At 52.2% G+C, this 27,459-nt stretch overlaps 1 protein-coding gene across 6 annotated transcripts in view; it reads left to right on the top strand.

The window, feature by feature from the left end:
- The window catches only part of TRAPPC12 (trafficking protein particle complex 12), a 72,222-nt gene that overhangs the window by 30,473 nt on the left and 14,290 nt on the right, over positions 1-27,459 (top strand). For 5 of the 6 annotated variants that reach the window (XR_004288086.1, XM_032353434.1, XM_032353435.1 and 2 more), the window contains exons 6-7: positions 15,873-15,985; positions 26,013-26,085. Coding sequence is in view for 5 of the 6 variants with exons in the window: in XM_032353434.1 (XP_032209325.1) it covers positions 15,873-15,985; positions 26,013-26,085 (186 nt within the window). In the remaining variant the exon portion in view is untranslated. Of the gene's footprint in view, positions 1-15,872; positions 15,986-26,012; positions 26,086-26,185; positions 27,025-27,459 lie in introns of those variants that run through there. The other variant, XM_032353438.1, reaches the window with a different exon arrangement.

The following is a 27,459-nucleotide window of genomic DNA, read 5'->3' as shown; positions in this document are numbered from 1 at the left end:
GTACTTCATGCCATTGTCTGCTGGTCTCTAGCCTGATTTTAAAGTGGATAATGAGCTCAAAAACCTGGTTGCAGCCCCCCAGCGGGCCCCAGCTATCATTTGGAAGACTCTGGGCGGCAGCACGGGGTGGTTGTCAGAGAGCAAGAAACTCAGACTGGGGAAGGGAGAGCGCAGAGGACAGAGAGCCTTTCAGGGCACGAGCAGCTTTGAGGTAGAACAAGTGGTTCTTGATGGAGAACCTTGTAGATCTGTCGAAACCCATCCCATGTTGCTGTCAAGCGGAAGCCAGCTTCGGGAGGACTTGTGCCATGGTGGCTGAAGGCCAGGGCTCCTCTGTCTAGCTTCCTAGTAAGTCCTGCTCTCTGCTTAGTCGCATGGGGCCCTGGGCAAGTGATCGGCGTCTCTGTATCTGGCGTCCTTACCAGGACAGCAGGGCCGATGCTTCCTAGGGCGTTTGTGGCAGTTGGGCAAGGTCTTACACGCAGGGTGTGGTGATGACAGCGTCGGCTTTTGTCGTGTTCTGTTCTTAGTTCGTCGGAAACACGCTGTAGATAGCCGCCGTCCTCTGTGAGATCTGCTGGCCAGCATCTGTGGGGTGTAACTGTGGAGGGGCAAAGGAAAGTTCTGGTTGTCAGGAGACAGAATCTGAGCCAGAGAGAAAATAGAGTACAGCGCAGAGAGTGCAGAGGCCTGATGAAGAGCGAAGATCGTGATGGCCGTAGCGTTGTCGGGATCTTACATCAGCGTCTCACTTGGTTAACATGAGTAGTAGGTGAACACATGAGACAGAAGTACAACACGTTTCTCAGCTTCCTCTTGTGCTGTTTTCTCTTAAAACTTGGATCCTGGTTCTGTAGTGGGGGACACAGGGAAGGAGCAAGCTTTCTCCTTTATCGGGTTTACCCTCCGTGCGGGGAGTACAGGAGCCAGGCGAGTGACCGAGTCTGCCCAGGCTTGAAGGGGGTTTCTAGCATGGTGCTCTCCTGCCTTTTAGCCTCACTAGTGTTGTTAGTCCTGTTTCTTCCTTCTGACAAAGGGAAGCTACCCCTTGTAGAAGAGAAGTGAATGGGAAAGGTGGGTTTTTGTAGCTAAAGCTGGGTAGAAATCAGACCTGTTGGCTTGACGAGCTTGACAGGGTGGACATGAAGCAGTGCGGCACGTGGGCGCAGAGAGGAGGAGACAGCAGGCCCCTCCCAAACTTGTAAAACGTCTTCCCAGCCTGTGGCCTGTCAGGTCAGGGCCGGGACCCGACGGAAGCTGGGAGCCACTGGGAGCAGTGTTCCTGAGGACAGCCCAGCCTTCTGGTGTCGCCCCAGGTGGAAGAAGTGGGTCAGGGGCTGCCCAGGCCCACCGACCATCCGCGCCGCTTCCGCTGCAGGATCTGTGACTGCTGTGGGCCCAGCTGGGTCTCTGAGCACGTCTCCTCCTGTGCTGCAGCCCCAGGAAGCCGAGGGCTGGTGGGCTCTGTCCGTGGGGGCCCGGCTGTGGGGAGCCCCATATCCTGTGCCATGGAGATTGAGACCACGGTGTTCGGAGGCTGCGGCCTTCTCCTAGTTGCTCGCGGGATACTTCTCTAGCTCGCAGGTGAATGATTTCCGGCCATTTGAGCCCCCTCCCGTGTCTGGAAGGCGACAAGCAAACTTCCATCCCAGAAGGAGATCAGTCTCTAGCCACTTCTGATGGCTCTGAAGGAAAGGTGCCCAGGGAGGAGTTAAGGGCAGTGGCCAAGGGGGTGTTTCGGTATATTTCTGCTTGATAAATGATGCCTGGTGACTTTGGTAATCAAGACAGGACACGATAGGGGATGCCACATTGAGTGTCTACCTTTGGTTCAGGTCATGATCTCAGGGTCCTGTGATCGAGTCCCACATCAGGATCTCTGCTCAGAGGGGAGCCTGCTTCTCCCTCTACCTCCATTCCCCCTGCTTGTACTCTGGCTCGCTCTCTCTCCCACGCTCGCTCTCTCTGGCAAATAAATACAATTTAAAAAAAAAAAAAAAAGGACAAGATATTCTCATACTTAGGAGGAACAGCTATGTTTTCCTTCAGCATAAAAAATGTTTCTTCCCACCCCGCCTGAATGCAGGCAGAGCGCGGCCTCCAGGCCCGCCCCACGGCGTGATCGTGCTGGGGGCAGGAGGCTGCCCCCATGCAGATGTGGGGACTGGCAGTGGCGTTGATGGGTGTCTCGTCTGCAGCTGGCAAGACTCAGCTTTGACTACACAGGCCCATCTCTTGGGAGATTTAACTCCTAGATTCCCTAAAGCACACAGCTTCCCAAGTGCTCCTTTTTCCGCCCCTGTTGAGGTCTGTGAGAACAGTAGGTTCAGTACAACTGCGTGCCCACCAGCTACTTCTGCGTTCCTCACGGGGGGTTAAGATCCAGTAAGAGCCCAGACGTCGGGTGAGTCCTGTGCTGGCCGGGTAATGCTTGCTCCGTCCTGCCGTCCAGAGCCCCTGCCCTTCTCCACCCGGCTTTCAGGAGCGCACCTTGGTGCCGCTGGTGCCGAGCTTCCTGTAAACTGAGGCGTGAGGCTTCAGGGTCAGGTGCGGCGCTCCCTGTCACCCCGAGCCTCAGTTTGGAGGACATTCATTCCCCAGGAAAACACGCTTCTGATTTTGCCGGAAATTAAATTGCACTGGGATGTGGATAAAGAGAAGATGGTAGCCATGCATCATTAAGCAGCTAATTTAAATTATGAAATAGACATAAATCCTCCATACGTTATCGCTAAAGTGTGTGAACATTCGTCCGCAGCAATATGCTGACGGTTTCCTATTTTTTTTCTCATTTTGTGATGTAACAAGCTTAAATGCAGGATTTTGATTCATTCGTTTCATTTTAACTTGCAGTATATAAGCAAAACAAGTCATTAAGATATCCTTTAAAGAGGAGGCGATACCACTATAAACAAATAAATAAGTTTTATGAACGAGCTTTAATATATTTTATTTAAATATCAGGCATGATTTTTACGCATTCACAACATTCATAGCAAAATTGTCCTGAGTAAAAATTATGAAGTGCTTTGTTTTGTTCTTTAAATTTTCATCCCAGAAAGGAAGAGTATTGTGGTCTGATACATGCCTAGCTGTTTCGTAGCTAACTTCTGCCTGTCTCAAGGGTGGCGCGTGTGTTTCCAGAAGCTCCACACTGTCCCTTACTGGGTTTGAACGCTCCCTCCTGCTTGAGAGAACAGCGGAGAGCATTGAGCCACCCCAGGCTCCACCCTGTCCCCAGGCCTCTGTCCTTACTGCTTCCTCCCTTCAGAGGCCACCGCTGGCCCCTGTTGCTCAGGGCCCCAGAGGTCAGAGGAGGAGCTGCTGCGTCGGGCCCTCGCTCGCACTTTCCACAGCCGGGCAGAGCGTTGCTTGAGCCCAGACCCGGTGATGAGCAGCGAAGCAGTGGGGCCTGAGCAGGGTTAACACTTCAGGGGCACACTAGGCCACCGAGCTCTCCCTGTCCTTGTCACCAGGTGCAGGAACTCCAAAGATCAGCGCTGGTGGTGAGGGTGGAAGCTGTCAAACGAAGGAAAATGGAGCTCCACGGGACACATGGCCTCTGCGTCCAGGGGCAGAGAGAAAGAAAGATAGTGTATTGAAAGGTTCGTTCTTTCCGTAGCGCTCTGATTTTGAGACAGAAGTCCCCTTCCGTGAGCTCTAACTCCGGCCTGTAGGGCCCTCTCTGACCTGGAGACGCCGGTGCACGGGTTGGTTTGCACGGTTGGCCGTGTTGGGTCTTTCCGTGTCACTCGCTTCCTGTTTGCCCCTTTCTTACCACTTCTGTCCCTGGGAAACCCAGTCTGGGGTGCCGCCGGCTTGAGGCCTTTCTCCTCTTCATTCGGCCAAAACTGAGTATTTCTTTGGCAATTAAGTACTTCTTAATTGAGAAATTAAATACTTAATTAGTAAATTGAGTAAAAATACTCAATTAAGTACTTAATTGGCAAGTTTCTTTGTTCAATTAATTGAACAACTTTTAAATACAAAAAGGAATTTTATTAAACATTCAAATAATTAATAAATATTAACATTTTTTCCACATTTACCTCAGCCATTTGTGTAATAAGCTCGGGGATGCGTTACCGACGTGGCCTTTCACGCGCCTCAGTCCTGTTCCCCTCCCAGAGGAGTCACTCCCGTGCGTGTGTCACGTGTGCTCATGAGTCTTGTTTTCATGCCACGGCACGCACACGTGTGCACACAGACAGGTGAAAGTGTCTGGTGGACGTTTTAAATGCACACTGCAAGCACACCTTTCTTCGTTTGCTTTCGCCCACAGAACATTGTCCGTTTCCATACACATCCATACAGAGGGACATGTAGGAGGTTCCACTTCCGGGAGGTGACATGCGTGACAGTCCTGAACGACCGTCCTTGGTCGCATCCCTGTGCACACATTCTTGCGCGTCTCTAAGGCACACGTTAAAAGTGCCACTACCTGGCTGCACGGCGTTTGTATTTTCAAATTTTTTTTTTAAGATTTCATTTATTGCTTAGACAGAGCGTGCGCACAAATAGGGGCGCGGCAGGAGGAGAGGGAGAAGCAGGCTCCCGCCGAGCAGGGAGCCCGACGTGGGGCTCGATCCCAGGACCCCGGGACCATGACCTGAGCCAGAGGCAGCTGCTTAACCGCCTGGGCCCCCCAAGCGCCCTGTATTTTCAGTGTTACAAGAAGTAGTCAGATTGCTTTCCGAAGCAGCTGTAGTGATTCACACTCCCAACGCCACAGCCTTAAGAGGTCTTGTTTCCGCGCCTGTGAATCCGTCATTACTGGTCAGGCTTCCGTCTGGTGGGTCTGAAGGTCTGACCTCACTCTTCAGCTTCATGCTCCTGCCTGAAATGCCTTTTGTACGTGGAAGCGGCCGCTGGGGCTTCCTCTGCAGGGCTCACTCCCAGGGCGGGTCTGTGTTCCCGTCGTTGTCTTCTGCTACCGGCCTGTCGCAGTTCCTCACATATTGCGAGTATTTAATCTTTTGCCTTTTGTGACTCTTGCGAACATCCTCTCCTGCTCCGGGAGTATTGTTTCCAGCGCTAGAAGATACTGTAATTTCGACGTACAAACGTCCGCAGCCTGTCACGTTTCGGAGTGTCCTCACCTTGCTTCCACGTGCTGCTGTGTCCGAAGTAGTGGGGACTGATCCTGCCAGTGTCCTTGGAACCCGACCAGGCAGGCTGGAACAGGCGAAGCGCCCACCACACAGCTTTCTGGAACATTCTCCTCTCTGAGCTCCTGTGCATGGTTGCTGTGACCACCCTGGGGGCATGGAAGTAGCTTTACGAGGCGGGTTAGTGGAAGAGAGAGTGTGTAGCAGCTCACGTGCCCAGGGCCCGGAGCCTCGGAGGGCCGAGGCGACACAGAGCTCCCCGGGCTGTGTCAGGCGCTGTCACAGACCGTTCCTCGCATGTTCCCCGAACGTACCCTGACCCCCGGCTCCCTGCCGCCTCAGCTTTCTGTAATGGGAACAGACGGGGTGCGCATTCGGCTTCGTGAGCATTCCCACATGGGTCCAGCCTCCTTGACCCTGTAGACAGCCGCCCCACGACTCCCTCCACACGCCGGGAGCAGTCAGCCTCCTCTGGAAGCCCACTGCCACCCCACCTTTTGCGGCGGGGGTCGCAAGAGGAAATGGCAAGGGGGTTGTGGGCCCCAGACTCTTGCCAAGATTAAGAATGTTTTTGTTTTTTGTCTTTAATGTTGACCACTGAGGAATGACTGGGAGTGATAGGGTTTTGGCACACCTGTCCAGACCCTGCACACTGTTTCCCTTTGGAGAGTCATTCTTTATATGCTTGTAATCACCTTCTCTCTTTAATTTGCTTTTAATTAAATTATATTTAGTCTGTAATTGTTAATCCTGGAGCACACTGCTCTGCCCTCTGAAGGGCTTGTCTTCATGAGACTTGTAGGCAGGGGTTGTACCTACGGATGACGCAACGAGATCATTCATTGTGTCTCTTCACTAACGTCTTGCTCTGGTGTGGCGTGTCTGTGACAGTGGATGAACCAGGGTCAGCACGTGGTTGACAGCTGCTGATGGTTACGTTGGGGCTCGTGCTGTGTATCACTCGTGTTGTGTGTGCATCTGCACAAACACTGAAGTGTGCATCCCCGACGCGGGTGGGGTCTCCATCGTTTAGATCCGCGACTTGTAGGACAGTGAGATTGCCCAGCATCCCAGCACCACCTTTTTAATCCGCTGTGTGGAATTCTCTCTCTTGTTCAAAAGAAAGAGCCGTGATGAAAGTGGGCGGGCAAAGCTTACACAGCGCTTTGGGTTTTCAAAGTGCTTCTCGACATTAAAGAGTTCACTCAACTTTCTCTGCGTCTGGAGGAAAACTTTGAAGCCGAAGGTGGGAAATAAAGTCTATTTTGATGCTGCTTAGTGTGGTGTTTAAGAAACGCAGAGGCAGGGTGTCTGGGTGGCTCAGTGGGTTAAAGCCTCTGCCTTCACTCGGGTCATGATCCCAGGGTCCTGGGATCCAGCCCCGCATCGGGCTCTCTGCTCAGCAGGGAGCCTGCTTCCCCCACCCCTGCCTGCCTCTCTGCCTGCTTGTGATCTCTGTCTGTCAAATAAGTAAATAACATCTTTAAAATAAATAAACGCAGCAGCTCCTCTCATACAGAGTCTAGGTCTGTGTGCTAAGTGGGAATTCTTAGAGCTGCGTACGATGGTGTCCTATGAAATCGTATTTCGGAACTGAGTCCTGACAGGTACCAAGTCAGACCGAAACTGCTGAGGCAGACACTTGACTTGGACGCTGCCCTCTTACCTTCCTCACCTCCGCCCTCCTCCGGAAGTGAAGGTGGATCGTCACTGGTCTCTCATCCTTCTCTGCTTCTCTCCGGAGTACGTGGTTCACATTTCTGGTTCCTAGTCCACATCTGAAAGCTCTTCTCCAGCGCGTCACCATACGTGATGGCTCAGAACTGATTGCTCAGCGTGCTTCAAACGTCTTGTTTTGTTTTCTGTGACAAAATTAGTTCACCTCTTGGAGTTCACCTCTTTTGCTCAGGTCACATTTCCAGTTTTTGCCAGAGCTCTTGGGCATTTATCATTTGATGCCTATTTTCCTCACTCTGAGCAAGCTGGTTATTAATTTTACTTCTTTTCACAGGCTCTTCATTTTAATAAAGTTTGGCATTTCCAGTCTTTTCCTAGAAGAAATCCTTATAGACATGGAAGTGTTCCATTTGGGGTTCCATTGCTATCGTTAGAACACCCCTGACCCGGGGCACCTGGGTGGCTCAGTGGGTAGAGCTTCTGCTTTCAGCTCAGGTCATGATCTCAGGGTCCTAGGATCGAGTCCCACATTGGGCTCTCTGCTCAGCGGGGAGCCAGCTTCCCCCTCTCTCTCTGCCTGCCTCTCTGCCTACTTGTGATCTCTGTCTGTCAAATAAATAAATAAAATTTTTAAAAAAGAATGTTTAAAAAAAAGAACACCCCTGAGCCTGTCTCACTCAAGAACGGCTGCAGTGACAGACCGGGTCACACACAGCCCTCCCAGACTCCCGTGGAGGCGGCGTGTCGGTGGCTTGTGCACCAGAACGGCCCTGGATTTCCCGTTTACCTAATAAATCACCGGGAAACTTCAGGAGATGCTCCGTTTGCTTGTGGGACTTTGTAATTTAAAATGCAGAGCCAGGGGCACCTGAATAGCTCAGTCAGCGAAACGAAACGTCTGCCTTCGGCTTGGGTCATGATCTCAAGGTCCTGAGATCAAGTCCCATGTCAGGGTCCCTGCTCGGTGAGGGGGGTGCGTCTCCTTATGCCCCTCCCCCTGCTGATGTGCCTCTGAGCTGGCTCTCTTTCAATTAAATAAATAATCTTTTAACACAGTGCAGCATTGAAGGTGCGGGCAGTTTTGTTGAGGACTGTTCTTACAGTGAGGGCGGGGACACCACGTTCTTTGTCAGGCAGAGCCATCCAGCGCCCCGTGTCCCAGTAACTGGGCAGTGAAAGGAGAGATACCAGTGGTGCTGCTCCTCCTCAGGCTGTCGGAGAATCGAGAACAAGGCGAGACCAGCAGAGCCGAGGGAGCTGTCCGGGGAAACACGTGCAGCGCCGTAATGCCCGGGCAGAGTCCTCCGAATGTGTGCTGTTAGTGCAGGCCAGAGGGCCCGTGCGTCCCCGTAGGTGCTCTGCTGGGCATCTGCACAGCTGGGCCTCACGGCAGGGTGGCCCCGTCCCAGAAGCCCTGCCCCGTCCCGAGGACGCCCATCTGCCCCGCACACGGCAGAGTTGTGCTACTGAAGGAAGGGGCACCCCCTGCGCAGAGAAGCTAAGTGTCTCCACTTGTCTGAGTCTGTTCTCTGCCCAGCACGAGGCCTGCTTCATTTCTGAGTCCTCTCTGCCTCTGTGCTTAGCAGTGTGGGCTCGCTGCATGGCAAAGGACCCTCGGAAATGAATTTTATAGGAGTATTTTCATTTAATGTTTCCTAAATGATTAATGAGAATGCTTCCAGCAGCCTGGAGTTAGGGCGTGACTATACTTGGGAATCTTCTAGAAAAACAGATCCACTGGGAATGATTTGTCCTCATAGATACTGACTAGCCCTGTATTTCAAGGCACGCTGTCCCTGCAGGAGAGAGGCCTCGGGCTCGTGGGGAAAGCGTGCACATTTCAGCACTCAGCATCCCTCAGCCTTGAGGGTTTCAAGGAGTCCCAGCGTCAGACACGGAGGTGGGGTCTGGCCGGACTAAGGCAACCAGGTAAAGGTGCTTTGATATGCTTTTCCTTAAAAGTCCAAACACCCAGATTCATGTCACCGGGAGCCACGTTGAGTGCGACCTGCGGCCACCCCGCCCGGGGCTCTCTGCCGACAGTGTGGTGCCCATGCTGCGAGGGGCACGGGACTGGCAGGTGCACACGAGCAGGGACAGAGAGGTCCGCAGGCTGCGCCCAGAGGGCGCGCTACCGCCAGCCCGAGCGGACAGCAGTGCCCTCTCTGCCCCAGAACCCCAGGCACATCCTGTCTGCACGGGAGAAGCGGGGGACAGAGGCCTCATGGCGGCAGGGGATCCGGGACTCCGCCGAGTTGTTCCCTCTCACTGTTACATCAGGGCAAGGGAGCACGTGTTAGTAGTTCTAAAATAACATGCTATGTTTTTTCTTAACATGAAAGAATTTTTGCTTCACTAGTATTAGTTTTGTGATTTTATGTATGTCCCCACATTCAAGGAAGACGTGGGTGAATTTTGTCTTACCCCCTGCCACGAGAAAGCGGCTGTGAGAGCTGCTGTACAGATGCAGGACCGAAGGGAGCCGAGAAACCCTACATCAGGGGCAGGAGTGTGGGATGCCTCTTCCCCGGGCCGGCTCTGCGCACAGAGGCCGACGGGCGGACGTGCCCAGCAGGGCTCACATGCACTCACGGTTCTGCACTCTCCCATCCCCTCACCCTGGTCCACCTCTGAACACCTTGTATTTGTCTTAGAAAGAAGAACAGCCAATAGCGGGAAAACATCATGTAGCTAAGGAGGGAGACTTGCACCATGCGGTGTGTGATGGATATTGTGATGCTGACGGCCAGTCGGGGCTGGGCGTGTGCAGGCACGTCCAGGCAGGTGCAGATGGCAGCTGGGTGGCCCTGGGGCTGGGACGCTTTAAACTCACGTCAGGGAGGTCGTGGGTTGGAGCAGGGCTTTTTCAGTGTTCCTGCGCGCTCGGGGCCCCCGGAGCCTAGGCGGAGGCAGGGTCGCACAAGGTAGGTCCCCACAGAGCCCCAGTCAGCAGTTGGGGGAAGGACCATGCTGAGAAGTGGGGTTCCGTGTAGTTCCCATATTCCATAGGGGTCCCCTTAGCTTTGAGTTCACTCGGGTGTCTGATTGCTTTCCGAAATCTGTTGATACCTTCCTCTACCTGCCTGCATATCTTTATGCAACTAATTAAAATAATTTTAATTTACTTTTCGTCTCCTTCAGCTAAAAGTAAATATTTCATTTGAAGCTGTGAACTTTGCAGCTTCTCATATACCATACAGAAAATTTTTTTATACAAAAACATTTTCATAACATTCATCAAACTGCAGACCACTTTTCTATGGTTTAACTATGAGCAGACTGCTTGCTTCACCAGTGGCACTCCACAAGTTCATGTACAAAGTAGCCAGTACTTAGAAAGTATTTTCCATAAAATTCAATCTATACCTAGTTAGGCACTTAGGTCAGCTCACAAAGGTCTCTTTAACCATTAAATGTATCTTGAATAGAGAACTAATATCACTCCTTCAGTTATAACTGGCTACCATATTTAGTATTTCTTTTTTTTAAAGATTTTATTTAGTTTTGTATTTGATAGAGAGAGGTCACAAGTAGGCAGAGAGATCACAAGTAGGCAGTGAGGCAGAGAGAGAGAGAGAGAGGAGGAAGCAGGCTCCCCACCAAGCAGAGAGCCCAATGCGGGGCTCAGGATCCCAGGACCCTGAGATCATGACCCAGGTCAAAGGCAGAGGCCCAAACCACTGAGGAGCCCAGGTGCCCCCATATTTAGCATTTCTAAGAAAAAATATATTTTAATTCCAATTTGAGATCCCCCAAACACAGTTTTTTTTCCTTCTTAAGGAATGGATCCAATTTTACCTTTTTTCATGTGGCCTTCTACATATCCCAGTGGTGCTTACTGAAAACTACATTTTCCTAAATATTTATGTTTAAGGGTGCTTCATATTTACAGAAACATTGAACAGATAGTACAGAAAGTTCCATATACCCTCTCTTCTGTGCAGTTTTCATTAATATCTTGTATTATTGTTAACATATTGCATTTGTGTAAGACATTTGTTATAATAGATTGGTACATTGTTACTAAATTCCTGTTAGAACTCAATCCTGGTGGTGTACGTTCTTTGAGTCTGGACAAATGGATAAAGACTCGTACCTGTCATTATGGTGTCCCACAGAATAGTTTCACTGCCCTTCCATCCTCTGTCTTCCCTCCCGCTGAGCCCCAGGAAACCAGCGACATTTTGACTGGCTTCGTAGAGTTGCCCCTTGCAGATTGTCCTCTTGCTGGAATCCTGTAATATACAGCCTTTTCAGGCTGGCGTCTTCTACGTAGCCAGGTGCATTTAGGATGCCTCCAGGCCTTTTTGTGGTTTGGTAGCTAATTTCACTTTAGTCCTGAAAAGTATTGTCTGGATGTACCACAGTTTATTCACTCACCTGTCAGAAGACATCTTGGTTGCTTCTGGTTTGGGGCAATGACAAATAAAGTCACTTTCTTGTGCCCGGTTTTGTGTGGACACACATTCTGAAAGCGCGTGGGTAAATAACACGGGACTATACGGTACGCCTGTGTTTGGTAACCGCCGGCCTGTCTGCCGGAGCAGTTGTACCATCTGCATTTTCAGCAGCGATGAATGAGAGTTCCTGTTGCTCCACATCTTCACCAGCATTTGGTGTTATCAGCTTTCTGGATTTTAACCATTCTCATGGGTGTCTAGTGATACTGTTACATTGTTTTAATTTGCAGTTTGTAGCTCCCTAATGACATGTCTATGATGGAGCACATTTTTCTTGCTTTTTTTTCATCTGTACACCTTTGTCAAGGTATCTGTTCAGATCTGTTGTCCATTTACTGAGTTGTTTTCTTACTGTTGATTTTTAAGAGTTCTTTGTGTATTTGGATACAAGCCCCTTACCAGATGTGTGTTTTGCTGATATTTTCCCCCAGTCTTTGGCTTGTCTTCTTGTTCTCTTGACATCTTCTTTCATGGGGCAGTTTTTAATTTTAAGGAGTCTAGTGGTGTTTTTTTTTTTTTTTTCTTTTATGGATAGTGTTTTTGGTTTTGTATCTAAAAAGTTATCCCCAGACCCAGGTCGCTTAGATTTTCTCTTGTGTTCTCTTCTAGACATTTCACAGCTTTGCATTTTACATTTAGGTCTGTTACCCATATTGACTTGAGCTTTATGAAGGATGGGGGTCTTTACCCCCACTTAGGTGTCTAGTCGTCCCAGCATTGTTTGCTGAAGGGACTGCCCTTTCTCCATTGACTTAGCTTTACCCCTGTGTCAGAGATCAGTTGACTGCATTTATGAAGCCTGTTTCTGGGCTTTCCGTTCTGTTCCATGGACGTGTTCTGTTCTTCTGCTAGTGTCACAGTCTTTGTTCCACTACTGTCACAGTAAGTTGTAAAGCTGGGCGGTGTCTGTTCTCTGGCTTTGCTCATCTCTTCAGCGTCGTGAATAATGTAAATGTATCATCTTCTCCCTCCCCGCGTACAGCTGCGGATCAGAACGTCCACGTCCACAGAATCACAGGGGGCTTTGGCTGTGATGGCTTTGGTTCTGCAGATGAAGCTGTGAGATGGACACCTCGGCACTGCGGAGTCTTCCTGTCTGTTCCGGGAGCACCTTTCCCGTCATTCACATCTTCTTGGCCTTCTCTCGCCAGAGCCTTCTGATTGGCCTCATAAAGACTTTGTGCATGTATTGCCAGATTTATATCTTCCTATTTTATTTATGTTGGGGTTAACATAAATAGTACTGTTTTGGGATTTTGTTTTGTTTTGGTTTTGTTTTGAAGTATTTTTTTCTCTTTTTTTTTTTTTTTAAAAGATTTTATTTATATATTTGAGAGAGAATGCGCCAGCAGGGAGGAGAAGCAGAGGAAGAGGGAAAAGCAGGCTCCCTGCTGGGTAGGGAGCCTGACACGTGGCTGGATCCCAGGACCCCGAGACCATGACCTTCAGTGGCTGAGCCACCCAGGCACCCCAATGCTCTTGTGCTTTTTATTTCAAATTTCAGTTATTCATTGCTGGTGTAAGTCAGACCAGTTGACTTACAGATTAACCTTGTATCTGTTCCTTTACTTGCTTATTTGTTGAGGAAGGTTGTTTTTGTTTTTTGTCAGTTCTTTGGGATTTTCCCTGTAGATGATTTTATAATCTGCAAAAACAGTTTTATTTCTTCTTTCTAACCTATACACCTTTTTCCCTTTTTTTTTTTTTGGTCTTATTGTATTAATTAGGACTTCTAGTATCATGTGCAATAGGAGTGGTAAAAAGAGGACATCCTTTCCCTGTTCAGGATCTTAGGGGGGAAAACATTCAGTTTCTCATCGCTAAGGCTGTTGTTAGCTATAGGTTTCTGTAGATGTCTCTTATCAAGCAGAGGAAGTTCTCCGTTCCTTTGCTGAGAGTTTTTATCACGACGTATTTGGTCAGATGTGGTTTTCGCATCTGTTGGTACACCATGTGCCTTTTCTTGTTTAGCCTCTTTGATGTGGTGGGGTACAATGATTTTTGAGTGTTGGACCGGGCTTTCGTAGCTGGAATAAATCCCACTTGGTCATGGTATATAATTCTTTTTATGCACCTTTGGGTTTAATTTGCTAATTTTTTGTTGGATTCTGTTTAATTGGATTTGATCTGCTGATTGTTGATGATATCTGTATCTGCATTCCTGAGCCATACTGGTCTATAGTTTTCTTTTCCTGTGATGTGATTGTCTAGTTTGGGTATTAACGTTCTGCTAGCCTCATAGAATAGATGAGGCAGTGTCCCCTCTGCATCTATTTCCTGGAACAGAGTGGAGAGAATTGGTATCATTTCTTCCCCAAATGGTTGGTGAAGTTCACCAGTGAAACCATCTGGGCCTGGTGCTTTCTGTTTTGAAAGGTTATTATTTCTTGGTTTAATTTTTAAGTAGATGATTGGCCTACTCAGATTATCTCTTCCTTTTTGTGTGATTTTTATTAAATTGTATATTTGAGGGAATTAGTCCGTTTCATCTAGGTTACAAAATTTGTGGTCATGGAGTTCCTCATGGTATTCCTTTATTATCTTTTTAATGTCCATGTAATCAGTAGTGATGACCTCTCTTATATTTCTGATATCAGTAATTCATGTCCTCTCTTTCATTTCTTTGTTAGCCTGGCTAGAGGCTTATCAGTTTTAGTAATTTTATCAAAAAACCAACTTTGAGTTTTATTGGTTTTCTCTTTTGATTTCGTGTTTTTGATGCCATTGAAATCTGCTCTAATTTTTTTTTCTTTTTCTTCTATATTGCACGCCTCTCTCTAGTATTCTAAGGTGGAACATGCGGATTTTGAGATTTTCTTTCTTTTCAAATATATTCATCTAATGCTGTAAAATGCCCTCCTAGCACTGCTTTTGCAGCATCTCACAAATTTTGATAAGTTGTACTTTAACTCTCATTTAGCTCCAAATGACTTTGCATGTCCTTTTAACCACAGACACGTCCTCGGCTGCGAGGGCACTCGCGGTGTGCACAGCTCGTGCTTCTGCCACCTCGTCTTGTATTCAGCTCATTTACAAACCGGTTTGGGAACGTGCAGTCGAAGGTTGTGTCTGTGCTTATCCTACAGAACTTACAGAGTTCTAGAGGTATTCTCTGTCTGCAGGTGAATTCTGACCCATGTGGGAATGATTATCACCTGCTCTTGACTTCATACGAAGGGTTGGAAATGACACCACGAATGCGTGGCCCGCCAGGGTAGCACAGTCCTGTAGTGAGTGATGCTCACGGTCAAGATGCTTCTTTCCAGGAACCAGAGACAGCTCATTTCAGAATGGAAATTCAGTCATTTATCCTCTTCAGACATAGGAATTATGTAGTGCTCTAGTGTTCTAAAAAACCAAGTCGGGTGGGGGGGGGGGCATTTAAAAAAATTTTTTTTTAATTCAATAACTGTCATCTTTCTTTTCTCTGGACTTAAAATCACCACAGAAGCTACATTTTGTGGAGTTCCTTATTTGTGACTTCCCTGTAGGTCTTCCTTCTGTCTTTGTTAAATGCCACAGAGCATCCCAGCATGTCAGGGAAGGAGCAGCTCGGTTGGGAAGCCGTCTTGGTGTGGCTCGCGGTGGACTCGCCTTGGCGATTAGCGGTCCGGCGGGCATGCAGAGGACGGAGAGGCTGAGTCGCTTGCAGGTGTCCTGTAGCTTGTTTGCTGACCATCTCCAAACTGTACTTTGCATCCAGACATTTCCCTCTAGTCTGCTGGAAGAGCCTCCTCTGACTCTGCAGGGTCGCCCCATGTTGCCCCCTTCACACCCATTATCTCCTGTGTGAGCAGCTCAGGCTGTTTGGTTATTTCATGGTTTTTATGTACTTCGTGTACATACCGTATGTCAGATTCCAGTCCTGGGAGAAGAGACATGGCATCAATAAAGACATCCCCTCATCCTGGGAGACGTAGCCACAACCAGACACCGTCTCAGGTCACTTCGGGGGCAGCCCTTCTTCGGAGAGCTGCCCTGTCCCCCCGCAGCTCGCTCGCCGACGGTCCCCGGGGGCCGGGCCTGGGGGCGGAGTTTTCATGTGCAGCTCCCTTGCCTGCTGTCGGGCACCTGTGACAGAGCCTTTGCCCAGAGCCACACACACACACGCGGGCACGCACACACGTGTACACGCACTCACACGTCACCGAGTCAGGCTAAGCTCCAGCCTCGACCTGGGCCCGAGACTCCCCTTCACTCGCTTTCCTTGCCTCATCCTCACGTGCTCGCGGAGCATCCTTTCGGGGTCTCCTTCTAGGGACGCCAGCCTAAGTCAGCAGCCTCCCGCTTGAGCTTGTCATACCAAAAACACAGTTCAGAAATCCTTGAGTGTTTTGTGGCTTCTTTTACTGGAGGAGGAGGCAGTCCCTAGTTAAAGCACAGCTACGGCAACGGTAGGGACCTCCGCCTTTCTCCTCTGGTCGTTGTCTAGAACGTACGTCTACACGGCTTTACTGAGAAAACCGGCAGGTATTTTATCACTGGCATCGTTGGATATTTTACCAGGAAATGCAGGGATTGTGTCGGCCCGTCCGCGGGGACATTGGCTGTTCCCTCCTTGAAGTGTGTGATGTATGGAAGCGTGCAGAAGGACAGCGGACTGACTCAACTCTGATTCTGATTCCAGGCTCCATGGTCCCCTTCTCCATGCGGATCCTGCATGCGGAGCTTCAGCAGTACCTGGGGAATCCGCAGGAGGCCCTGGACAGGCTCCACAGAGTGAAGGCCGTCTGCAGCAAGGTAGCGATGGCTCCGTGGTCACCTGCTTTGTCGTCCCCCCCCCCCCCACGGAGAGTGCGCACCGCGTCCCTTCCTGCCCAGCCCCTCCCGATGACTGCCGTCGCCGCTGCCCCAGAAAGGGGGCCCCAGTGCACCCTGACCCGTACGCTTTGTTCTCGCTGAAATCGCTTTAGGGGACAGTGAGTGTTTTTTGGCAACACTTGGGGCCCGAGATCCTTGTTCCTTAGTTGTTGCTGTTGTGGAGGGACGATGAACACACAATATTGCGTCTGTCTCGGGGGTACCGCGCAGGGACTCAGCAGCTGTGGACATTAGGGAATCCCCGCCATGGAACGCTGTGACGGTGATGCTGGCTGTTGTCTGTGCTGTCCGTTAGCTTCCTGTGTCTTAGTTACTGTCCACCTGAGGGTTTACCCGTCTTGGTCCGCGTCACCTGTTCTAGTCTTCCCCTCCCTCTGGCAACTGTCAGTTTGTTCTCTGCGTCTGAGTCTGCTTCTGTTTTGTTCGTTTTGTTTTTTAGATTTCACATGTGGGTGAAGGCATAGTGTTTCTTTGACTTATTTCACTCGGATGCCCGTCCGTAGAGCCACCCATGCCACAGACGGCAAGCTTTCACTCCCTTGACGGCTGAGTAGTACTCTGTCGTGTGTCTGCGCCGCACCGTTTTTACCTGCTCGTCCGCTGACCGACGTGCAGGTGGCTGCCACGTGTGGACTGTTAGCATACACGGTCTTGTAGTGAACATAGAGGGGCACACGTCTTTTTGAGTTCACGGTTTCATTATCCTCAGATAAGTGCCCAAAAGCAAGCTTGCTGGATCGTACGCTAACTCTGTTTTTAATTTTTTGAAGAACCTCCATGTTCTTTTCCAGAGTGGCTGTACCCGCTTGCGTTCCTCCGGCGATGCACACGGTGCCGCTTGCTTCACGCCCTCCCCAACCCTTGTTTTTTGCCTTTGATACCGGCCGTTCTGAGAGGTGTGAGGTAACACCACGTTGTGGTGTTGGTGTGCATTTCCACGACGGTGAGGGACGCGGCGCCTCTTTCCATGTGCCCGTTGGCCGTCCCCACGTCTTCTTTAGAAAACTGGTCTGTTCAGGCCCTCTACCTGGTTGAGTTTTTTTACGTTGACTTTTCTGAGCTCTTTATATATTTTGGATATCAGAGATGTCATTTTCAAATACCTTCTCCTGTTCAGTAGGTTACCTATTCAGGTAGTTGCTGATTTCCTTCGCTGTGCAAAAGCATTTTAGTTTGATATAGTCCCATTTGTTTATTTTTGGGGGTTTTTTTGTTGTTCTTGCCTAAGGAGACAGATCCAAAAAAAATCACTAGTACTAGCGTCAGAGAGCTTCCTGCCTGTGTTTTCTTCTAGAAGTTTTATGGTTTCAGGTTTTACATGGAAGTCTCTATCCATTTTGAATTCATTTCTCTGTCTGGTCTAAGAAGGTAGTCTGGTTTCATTCTTCCGCATGTGGCTGTCCGGTTTCCTGACCGTGATCGGAAAGACTGTCTCTTCCCCGTTGCATATGCTTGTGGCCTTTGTCGCAGATAAAGTAACCGTAGAAGGACGGCTTGCGTCCTCAGCTCTGTCCGACCGCATTGCTCTGTGTGTCTCTTCTTGTGCCGGGACCAGACCGTTGGGGCTATTAAGCTTCTCGTGTAAGAAACCAGGGACCGTGATTCCTCCAGCTTTGTTCTCTTTCTCAAGACTGCTTTGGCTGGGGGTCTTCTCTGTTTCCGTATGAATTGTAAGTCGCTTATTCTAGCTCTATGAGAAGTGCCATCGGTGTTTCGGTAGGAATTGCGTCGATCCGTTGGGGATTTCGGCGGCACTCTTCTGGGCCTCAGCCAGAGTCTCTCCGATACTCGCACCATCGCCGGTTCCTCTCGTCACTGTCTCCCGGTTCCCTGAGTGCAGGGCTTTCACCTTCGCAGCTGAAATTATTCGTGGGTATTTTATTCTCTTTTATGTAGTTGTGAATGGGGTTATTTTTTTAATTTCTCTTTCTGATAATTTGTTATTCTTGCATACAAATGCAGCACATTTCCACATACTGATTTTTTTTTTTTAAAGATTTATTTATTTATTTGACAGACAGAGATCACAAGCAGGCAGAGAGGCAGGCAGAGAGAGAGAGGAGGAAGCAGGCTCCCTGCTGAGCAGAGAGCCTGATGCGGGACTCGATCCCAGGACCCTGAGATCATGACCTGAGCTGAAGGCAGCGGCTTAACCCACTGAGCCACCCAGGCGCCCCTCCACATACTGATTTTGTATCCTGTAAGTTTAATGACTTCATTTATTGGGTCTAATAGTTTCCAGGTGATGCTTTAGGGTTTCCTGTGTGCGGGATCGTGTCATCTGTGAATAGTGACAGTTTTAGTTCTTTCCGATTTGGAGGCCTGTTATTTCTTGTCTGATTGCTGCAGCAGGGACTTCCAATAATAGGTTGAGTGAAAGTGGCTAGAGCGGGCACCCTTGGCTTCCTCCTCGTCTTAGAGGGAACGCTCTCAGTACGTGACCACCGAGCACGTTAGCTCTGGGCTTGTCGCACGTGGCTGTCCTCCTGTTGAGGTCACTTCTTCTGTACCCACTTCGTTGAGAGTTTTTATCGTAAACGGACGCTGTGTCACATGCTGCTTCTGCATCTGTGGGGACATCGTGGGTTTTCTCGTCCTCTTCGTGCGCGTGGCGTGTCGCGTTGACGGACTTGGGGTATTGCACCCCCGGACTGCGTCCCACTTGCTCACAGCGTGCAACCCTCTCACTGTATAGTTGAATTCCGTTTGCTCATACTTTGTTGGGGACTTTGTTATCTGTGTTCATCAGGGATGTTGGCCTGAGACTTTCTTTTTTGTTTTTCTCCTTCCCTGGTGTCTTTGTCTGATTTGGGTATCAGGGTAATCTGGCCTCGTAGAATGAGCTTAGAAGTGTTCCTTCCCCTTCAGTTTTATGGAATCGTTGGAGAAAGATATGTGCTAACTCTTTTTAAAACGTTTGGTGGGATACACCTGTGAAGCCGTCTGATCCTAGACTTGCGTGTGTTGGGAGTTGCTTGATTACCGATTCAGTCTCATTACTGGTAATTGGTCTGTTCGGATCTGCTGTCCTTGTCACCTGGCCGGTCTTGTCTTGGAGGAGTGTATGTTTCTAGGAATTTATCCTTTTCACCTAGCTTGTCCAGTCTGCTGGCATGTGATTCTTCTTTAGTGTTACCGGTAGATCAGAAGCTGGGACGTACTCTCCTGTGTAAGCATCACGTGCCCTTGGGTGTGGCGGACCATCCACGAGTCCTGCAGATGCTGTGGGCCCCTGCCTTGTGCCTCACAGGGACACTGGCACAGTCTTTAAGAAGATAATGGTTTAAAACGTTCCGGAATCAAAGCAAATTATATTGTATAACGACAGTTGTCATTCATAATACTGGCTCCAAAGGCTGATGAGATTCAGAAGTGCTTTCTGAATTGTTCTTGGTTGGGAAGTAACAATTATGTAGAAGGCACCAAGCGGCATCAACAGAAGATCAGATCATTCCCTCTAGGGTGATTAGGAGGAGATGCCGGATTTTGAGTCTCTCCATCGCCAGATAAGCCCCCTGGGTGAGCTTCCTTTCCTGCTGGGCGGCCCGGTGGCTCCCCTACAGGTGCCCCTTCCCTTCCCCCGCTGGCCGCATACACAGGGAGGCTGGTTCCGACTGGATATGCCCCCCAGGCACTCTGGAGCCCGAAGAGGTTTGTCTTTTCCCTTTCTCTTTTTTTGGAAGACTATACTTTTTTTTTTTAAGTTTGTTTATGTAACATGTATTGTATTACCATTTGCAGAGAGGTAGGAGAGTTCAGTGATTCATCAGCCGCATACAACACTGTTGAGTGCGTGACGTATGATGTCACTCACACGTGGGGTTTAAGAGAGGTTTGTGTCTGACCCAGCTGTGCGTCAGGACGGTTCTGACTGGGCTCGTTCACCTGGCCGGTCTGTCTGGGCACCTGCTGTGCATGGCAGGGGGAGCGGGGTGGAGACCGTACACCTGTGTCCTCTGCAAGCGTCCTGGGCAAGTGCTTGTCTTACCCCACCGTGTTCTGTTCAGGCCTCTCGTCAGTACATCCTGGTCATGCAGAATTACCCGGCAGGAGGTCTGTGTTCAAGCCAGAGTTCATTTACTCAAGACGGACAAAATCTGAAAATAGGAGAAGCCAGCACAGCACTCTGGGGACAGCGTGGCCTTGGTGGGTTCCGGTTAGTTCTGTGGCTGGATCACTTGTGCGCAGGTCTGCTCTCGGCACGGCCCGTGGCCCTTGGCCTCCCCTCGCAGACGAGAGGTCAGAGATCAGGCCCCCGGACTCGGAGGTCCCATCCAACACTAGCAGGCTGGTTGTCTGAGTCCATCACAGCCAGTGGGAAACCCAAGGAAAGATTTAAACCAGAGGCTGTTGGCCAGCACGGTTCCCGGCATGCTCTGTGCTCCTTCCTGGGTCTCTCAGCCTCCTCCCGCCCCCGGCTGTGCCAGAGGTCAAACACCCATGGTGACCACGCTGGTCATGGGGTCGCCATCAACAGGCGAGCTGCGGTCACACCGGAACAGCTGCTGTGCCGCGTGTCACACCCTCGTCACCTCCATTACTGCTCCCAGTGGCTCTTGAGGTCATGGCGTCCCCATTGTGCAGCTGTGGAGACAGAGCCTCACGGGACTGAGTCACCAGGCTGGGAAGGTGAACTGGCAGAGGAGCCTGGGCTGAAACAGGTCACCTGGTTCCAGAAACCTGGTCCCTGCTCGTCCGTGGAGTCACACCGCAGCCCCCTGCTCCCTGCACGTGCGCCGTGTTCCTGCCGCCTTGGGGTGGGGCCCTCCCGAACTCGCCTTCGTGTGGCCACTCCCGCTGCCCGCGCTCTGCCAGAGGTTGGTCCCGGAGGGTCTAGGGAACGGAGGGCTGTTCGCTCTTCGCTGGGGAGGAGGCCAAACCACGACGTAGCGTCTCCTCGGGCGGCAGTTTCCACCTGCCCCTCCCTCGGTTTTCCTTCCCCCGCCTGCAGCCCTGTCCCAGCCTCCTGCCCGCCCCGGGCCTGCGGCGGTGAGGTCTGGGGCACGGGCTCAGCACAGCCCTGGCGCACACGGCTTGGCCCGGCAGTGTCCGGCGGTGGGCGTGGAGCCGGGCCACCCGCTCGGGTCTTCAGCACAGATGGGGACAGGCGGGAGGTCAGTGCCGGGACTGCGTGTGGCGGCCTCGGACCGATCAGGAGCCTTGACGCTGGTCTGAGAGGCTTTCCTCAAGGACGGTCTGCAAACCCGAGTCCTCGTTTCTGTGCAGAAAGCGGAGTTACTCGATTCACATTCCCTGAAGAGCTCTCTGTCTTGTGTTTCCGGTGTTCGAGTGCTGTCTGTTGCTGGTCTTCAGGGTCATTGTGGTGGGCCGGGGCTCTCAAGTGAGATGCTTGGGGCAGGGTGAACGTGGACACCCAGGCGGTGCAGGGCTGCCACCCCTCGGGAAGGAGGCAGCTGGGGCGCCTCAGGCTACTGGAGCACGCTGCTGTCTGTGCCGGCAGTCGCTCTGAGCCATGCCGTCCGGTCGTTGCCCGGAGCGCAGGCCCCTTCGTGGAGCCCCAAACGGGAAGAGACCACCTCCTTCTGCAGCAGCCGCAGGGAGCAGCTGCGGCGGATGAGGAGGAACCGCCACCACCCGTGGCTGCAGCCCAGGGGGCCGGCGTTCTCTGTGCAGGTCGGGGCTCCATCACCCACCTTGGGAGACAGCCCAGTTGGGGGTCTCCCCTTGATTCCACTCTGTGCCACCTTTACCACAGAAGGAGGGCACCGGACATGGGGTGTCCCAGAGACATGGGACCTGGGGCATCCCGGAGACAGCGGACGTGGGGTGTCCCAGGACCAGCCAGGCCTGGGGTATCAAGGCTTGATGTGGTTTCCAGGTTATCTCTGCCATTACAGCTGTGATGTGGGAAATGATTCGTGACCCAAGAGTAGCTGTGGAAGCCAGCCGCAGGGTGGTGGGCCGCAGGGCGGTGGGCCGGTCTCGGAGCTGAGTCCCAACCACTGCAGGGAAGCGCAGCTGCTTGTTAGCTGTGCGGGTACCAGGAACACGGGCCGTTTTGTTTTCTTTTCCCAGTCGCACGTTGTGTTAGCATGTATTCGTTTTACAGTTAGTTGTTCTTTGTTGCCAAAAGCTACACGGGCCTGCAGGGCAACCGGAGGCGAAGGCAAGCCGGTGGTGCAGCCGGTGGCAGGAGGCGGCCCAGGGGTGGGTCTGGCTCCCGGTAAGCAGGGCAGCGTGTGGCTCTCTGTGGCGACCAGCTGTGGGACAGAGGAGGCCAGGCTTTCCCCAACGTGGAAGACTCCCCAGAGGCTGGTCATGGATTCCGCATATCCTACTGGGGAGCCCAAGATTAGGTCGTGGCCGTGGGTCCTGCCGCAGCCCGGCTTCAGCAGCACGTCACTCGTCTCTGCCGTGAGGTCGGAAGTGTTTGGTTAAGTGTGACTACACCAGTGACTGCACCAGACTCGATTTAAACGAGTCTGCCGTGCTCCCAGGGCGTGAAAAGTGGGGACCGCGGTCGGAGCAGCCGGTGCCTCCTTCCTGCGGGCCGGCCTCTGGCTGCCCTGCAGGCTACTCTGCCGTCAGCCCGAAGACACCTTCCCAGGCCGGTTGGGAAACAGCCAGAAGAACACGTGTCTGGCCCTGCTGGCCTGAGTAGATCCAGCCCGTAAATAATGATGCCAGAGTAGCTTGAGGTGTGGGCTGTCGCTGATACGGACCCAAGGCTGTGATTTTGAGCTTAGCTTTGTCCCTCCCACATCCCAGGTGAGCCTGGCAGCGGGCACTGTGTCAGAGAAGTGCTGGTTTAGAGATCCCCCAGCGGAAGGAGTTGGGGGGAAGACAGGTGTCTGCGTGCTCTGGAAAACTCTAGAAAGAACGCACTCGGCAGTGTCGATGCAGGTTATGTATACTGATGGGTGCTAGTAAGGCAGAGAAGAGAGCTGTTTCTGGGAAGGGTTAATATCTTCTAAGAGCGGAGCCGAGAACGGCCATTGTCAGCCCCACTGGCCAGCTTTTCTGGAGCGCTCGAGGAGGCTGGCCATCAGCATGCCAGCAACGTCTGGCCACTGCCAGGCCTCACCTGACCCGGATGGTTCCGTGGCCCCCCCTTTGCTGCTGCTCCAGCAGAGAGCAAATTGATTGCGGCTTAATCAGATAAGGTGGGAGTGATGGGCGGGTGGGGAGACGTATTTGAGAGATTGGAGATGGCTCCTGTGTGAGAGATTGGAGACCGCTCCTGCTTCCTGGCTCGAGGCGCGTCTCTACCGCAGATCCTCAGGCTCCCACTGTGCGTCCCGGGAGAGCACTCGCAGGAGGTGACAGGAGCGTCCTCGTTGTTGGGGACCAGGCTGGGAGAGGCTCAGGCTCCTGGCCCCGTGCATGTTCAGAGTGTAGCTCACGGGAGCCCCCAGGTGTCCCTGTCATTGGGGTTTTGCAAGATTTGTCTTAACTCGTGGTGGAAATTTACACCCTTAGACGCGTCAGGTTGCATCCTTGCAAGTCTTAGGATGTGGGCCGCGCCCTCGGCAGCTGCGACCTCGCATGAAATCTGAGGCCCCAGAAGTGAACCAGGAGGCAGGGAAGTTAGGGACCGGTACAGCCCGACTGGGGCGGCTAGCCCAGCAGGGAGCGGGCCTCGGTGGGATGAGGAGGTCTGGGATTCTGCGCCCCCACTTGGGTATCTTGGCGCTGTGGAGTCTCTCCTTCTGTGACCTGCATGTTCTTTCAGGCTGTGAGCCCCGGAGGACTGTGTCTGTCCGCAGCAGTGGTTGGGAGGGGCTAGAGTCGGGCAGGCGGGGAAGCTGTCCTGGCGGAGTTGATGCGTGAGAGCCCCGAGCTCCTCATCTGTACATGTGGGGGGTCACCAGCTGCCTCAGGGCTGTGTGCAGTTTAGATCGGGGTGTAGACCAGCGACTTGGCGTGGTGCCTGGTCCATGAAGTGTTTCATATTTCTTGAGTGGCTTGAAGCAGCTCCAAGAAACCTCTTTTCACTTTGGAAAGCCTCTTCCAGAAGTTCCCCTAGGAGACGGTGGTGAGGATAGGTAGGTTTCGAGACTTTCTAGAGAAATCCAAGCCCCTGTACGGAAGACTTGCTCTCATTTTGGTCTTGACTCAAGTAGGTTGTTAATCTTTGAGTCCTTGAGTTAGGACCAGCCACCAGCTGTCTGTACACTGGATGCTTCGTGCATGAAACCCGTTACCCAAGACTCCCCACTGCCCCCTACAGCCCGTGACAGTCCACCAAAGGGAGAGGTACGAGGCTCCTTCCCCAGAGCTTTCCCTCAGACTGGTCCCCAGATCATCGGTCCCCAGAATGTTATCCGAAGCTCATTAAAAGTCCAGGGTTTGGGGTCATACCAAAGGCATACAAATCAGAACCTGAAGTTTAGAATACCAGATGCCAAGGTCACGTGTGTGCTCCAGGGTCCATGAACTTAGAGGATTTCTGGAGGAGTGTGAATCGCGTGCTGCTGTGGACCGGGCGGGTGCGTCCTGCCTTGCTCGCTGGGGGAGAGACCCAGGAGTACTTGTCAGTGTCTCACCTGGCCATGGGCCTCCATCATTCCGTCAGGGACAGGAAGTGGGGCCTTACCGCGGCTGTAGACCGGACAGCCGGGCTTTGGGCCGGCCGTGTTTGTGTCCCTCCCCTTCGCGGGACTGACGTTCTGGAGGGGAGCACGTGAGGCCCGGGTGAAGTCTGCATGTTGGCATCGGGGGCGGGGCTCCCGCTTCCTTTCCTGGGACATTTCTGTTGCTGCCCTGCAGCTGCCCACCCTTCCCCTGCCAGCTCTGCCCACACCTCCCTCCGCAGTCACTGCTCCAGCCCCCGGACTCCGGGTGCCCTGTGACTCAGCTCAGGCTGCAGATACGGTGGTCCTGGGGGTGGGTCCTCGGCCACCTGCGGAGAGGCCATGGCGCGAGGCCACCCCGTGACCTTGCTGTCACGGTGTCTGCGGCGTGCCTCTGGGTAGACAGCCGCTCCTCCCCCGCGCCCCACCCCGTGACCGGAGGACGCTGCGCCGCCTGTTTCTTCAGCCGTTCCTGCGCCTTCGTCCGGTCCGGCCTCCGTTCCAGCCGAGGCGCAAGGACTTCCTTTCCTGGTCAGATTGGCTGAAGTATGTCATCTCGCCCTGTTTAGACCCTACTAGCTACCCTCTGTGGTTCCAGCTTTGAGCCAGCGTGTCCCGGAGTGAGCGAGGGGCTCCTGCAGGTGCCGACAGGCCCTGCTCACCCTCCCTGCCGTGTCCACGGGGCCCGGGCGTGAGAACGCCCAGAGCCTGTGGCTCACTGAGGGAGACGTTAACTGGCAAGGGATCCCATGCACGAAAGGATTTTTCCCGAAAGCCCGTGCCCTGAGGCAGGAAGGACCGCTCTGACCCAGCGTCTCTTCAGTTAGCACTTTCTTCCTCTCCCCCGAGAAGCCTTTGCTCTCCATGCTCTGTTTCCCTCGTCCTGCCACTCAAAAAACACGTTCTCTACCCAGATTCCAGGGGCGACAGCCATTTTTTCTTTCCAAGAAAAGCCTAAACACAAAAGAAGAAACCCAAAGTTAGGACCCAAACCGTGGACACCGTGGAAAGTGACAGTTGCTCTGAGAGTATTTGATACGTTTAAAAAGGCCACACCCGCCGCGGGGCCCGGAGGAACGAGCCGGGTATTTTCACAGAAGTTAATAATCATCCTCATGTGTAACACGCTTGACGCCTTTCTTACAAAGAGAAAACATCTGCCGGTGTCTGATGTCTCCGAGAGCTTTATGAGCGCCATAAAGCCAGTCTCCAGCACCCGCCAGAGAGGCTTCCCCTCCGCTAGGCCTCCCTGGGGGGCGAATGGAGGTATTTAAAATGTGTCTGTGTGAAACAGCCCTTGACAAATTGGTTTTCATACAGGGAAGTCTGCTCCTCCTAGAATATATTATGACAAAGTCTAGAAGCAAATTCATTTTTTATGATTTTGTTGTTCTTACTTGGAATTACTGCAGATCCTTACAAATTTGGAGCAAGGCTTAGCTGAAGACGGGACCATGAGCAGCATCACACCGGAGAACAGACAAGGTCAGTAGCCAGACTTCTCATTAAATAATTACCGAGAGTTGTCAGAAGATTCAGCCCCGAAGGTTTTCTTGTGTCTCGTCCTTTTTCGTGCATTACTCAGTAATGCACTGGTCCTTGCATGAGTTCATTGCGCGTTCCCGATTTGGGAAGCCAGGCACCGGGCCTGGCACTGTTGGTACGTGAAGAGCAGACACAGGCGTGAGGGCTGCCCACAGGCAGCCTCATTGAGTACAGAGGACCCGCCTATACCCAGTAATCCAGAAACCAGTGTGGCTTCCATGCTGGGTAAGTGCTGGGAAGGAGGAGAGCTCAGGCCTTCCTGGAAGGGGCGCTCCTGGGAGGATCTGCCTGCCAGAGCCACAGCCTTGGCAGGGGGAGTGTGAGGCCCTTTGGGCCTGCCGAGGAGAGGAAGAGATTTGCACACAGCCGAGGCCAGGCCGACAAACTCAGTCTTGTCACTGAGCACTGCCCTGCTGGGAGCCAGCTGCATGTTGAGATCATGCCGTGTCTTGAGAACAGTAAGGATGAACTAATTGTGCTTCAAAACCCAACTCAAATGGTGCCTCCCAAGAAGCCCTTCCCCTACCCTTCCTTCTTCAGGGCCCGTTCTCCCTTTCCCCCCCAGCATCGGAGCCACTCTGTCGCACCTCCGGGGGCCCGACTCGGAGCGGGCTGTGCTGACCGCTGGCCGGCGTGCCTTATTCCAGCATGCCGTGGGCTTCCTCGGAAGCAGCTCCGGGAGGACCAGGGGGCCAGGAGCAGGCGAGATGGCCTGGGGAGGGGATCGGTCGGGGTGGAGGGCCGAGCTGGTGCCCCCGGGGCTGTGCTGACCCTGGCTGTGCCCAGGAGCACGGGAGGAGGGATGGGCATGGGCAAGCGGCGTTTGCCTTCGAGCCCAGCCACCCTGGGCTACATTTCTGCTTTAAATACAGCATCCTCTGAGAAATCCCAGACGACGGCCAGGCGTGTAGGGGAGCGTGTGTGTGTGTGTGTGTGTGTGCGCGCACGTACACGCCCTTCCCAGCAGGGTAGCTGCAGGTGAGTGAGTGAGGAAGGAGGTCGCTACCCTCCGACGTCCCGCTCTCGGGCACTGTCTGCATGTGGCCACTTCTCCCCGCGGAGGGCCTGTTGCAGGGGCGTCAGCAGGGAGGTGCTAGATTCCAGAAAGCAGTTCCAGGATAACAAAGGGTCATCATAAACAGACTGCAGGGTAAATAGGGGGAGAATTGGCGCTTGAAAGAAGCCTGGAGATAAACCACAGTGCACTGAGACAGCCGTGTTTTATGTTCATTAACAAAAGATACTGTTCAGAGTTTTTCCTTTCACAAAAATGATGTTGTAAGCAAGCAGCTAATGTATTTCTAATTGCTGGAA

This window comes from Mustela erminea, chromosome 7, assembly GCF_009829155.1.
Source record: "Mustela erminea isolate mMusErm1 chromosome 7, mMusErm1.Pri, whole genome shotgun sequence".
Taxonomy (NCBI): domain Eukaryota; kingdom Metazoa; phylum Chordata; class Mammalia; order Carnivora; family Mustelidae; genus Mustela; species Mustela erminea.
The sequence above is the reverse complement of the archived record's forward strand: the minus strand, read 5'-3'. Positions and strand labels throughout refer to the sequence as shown.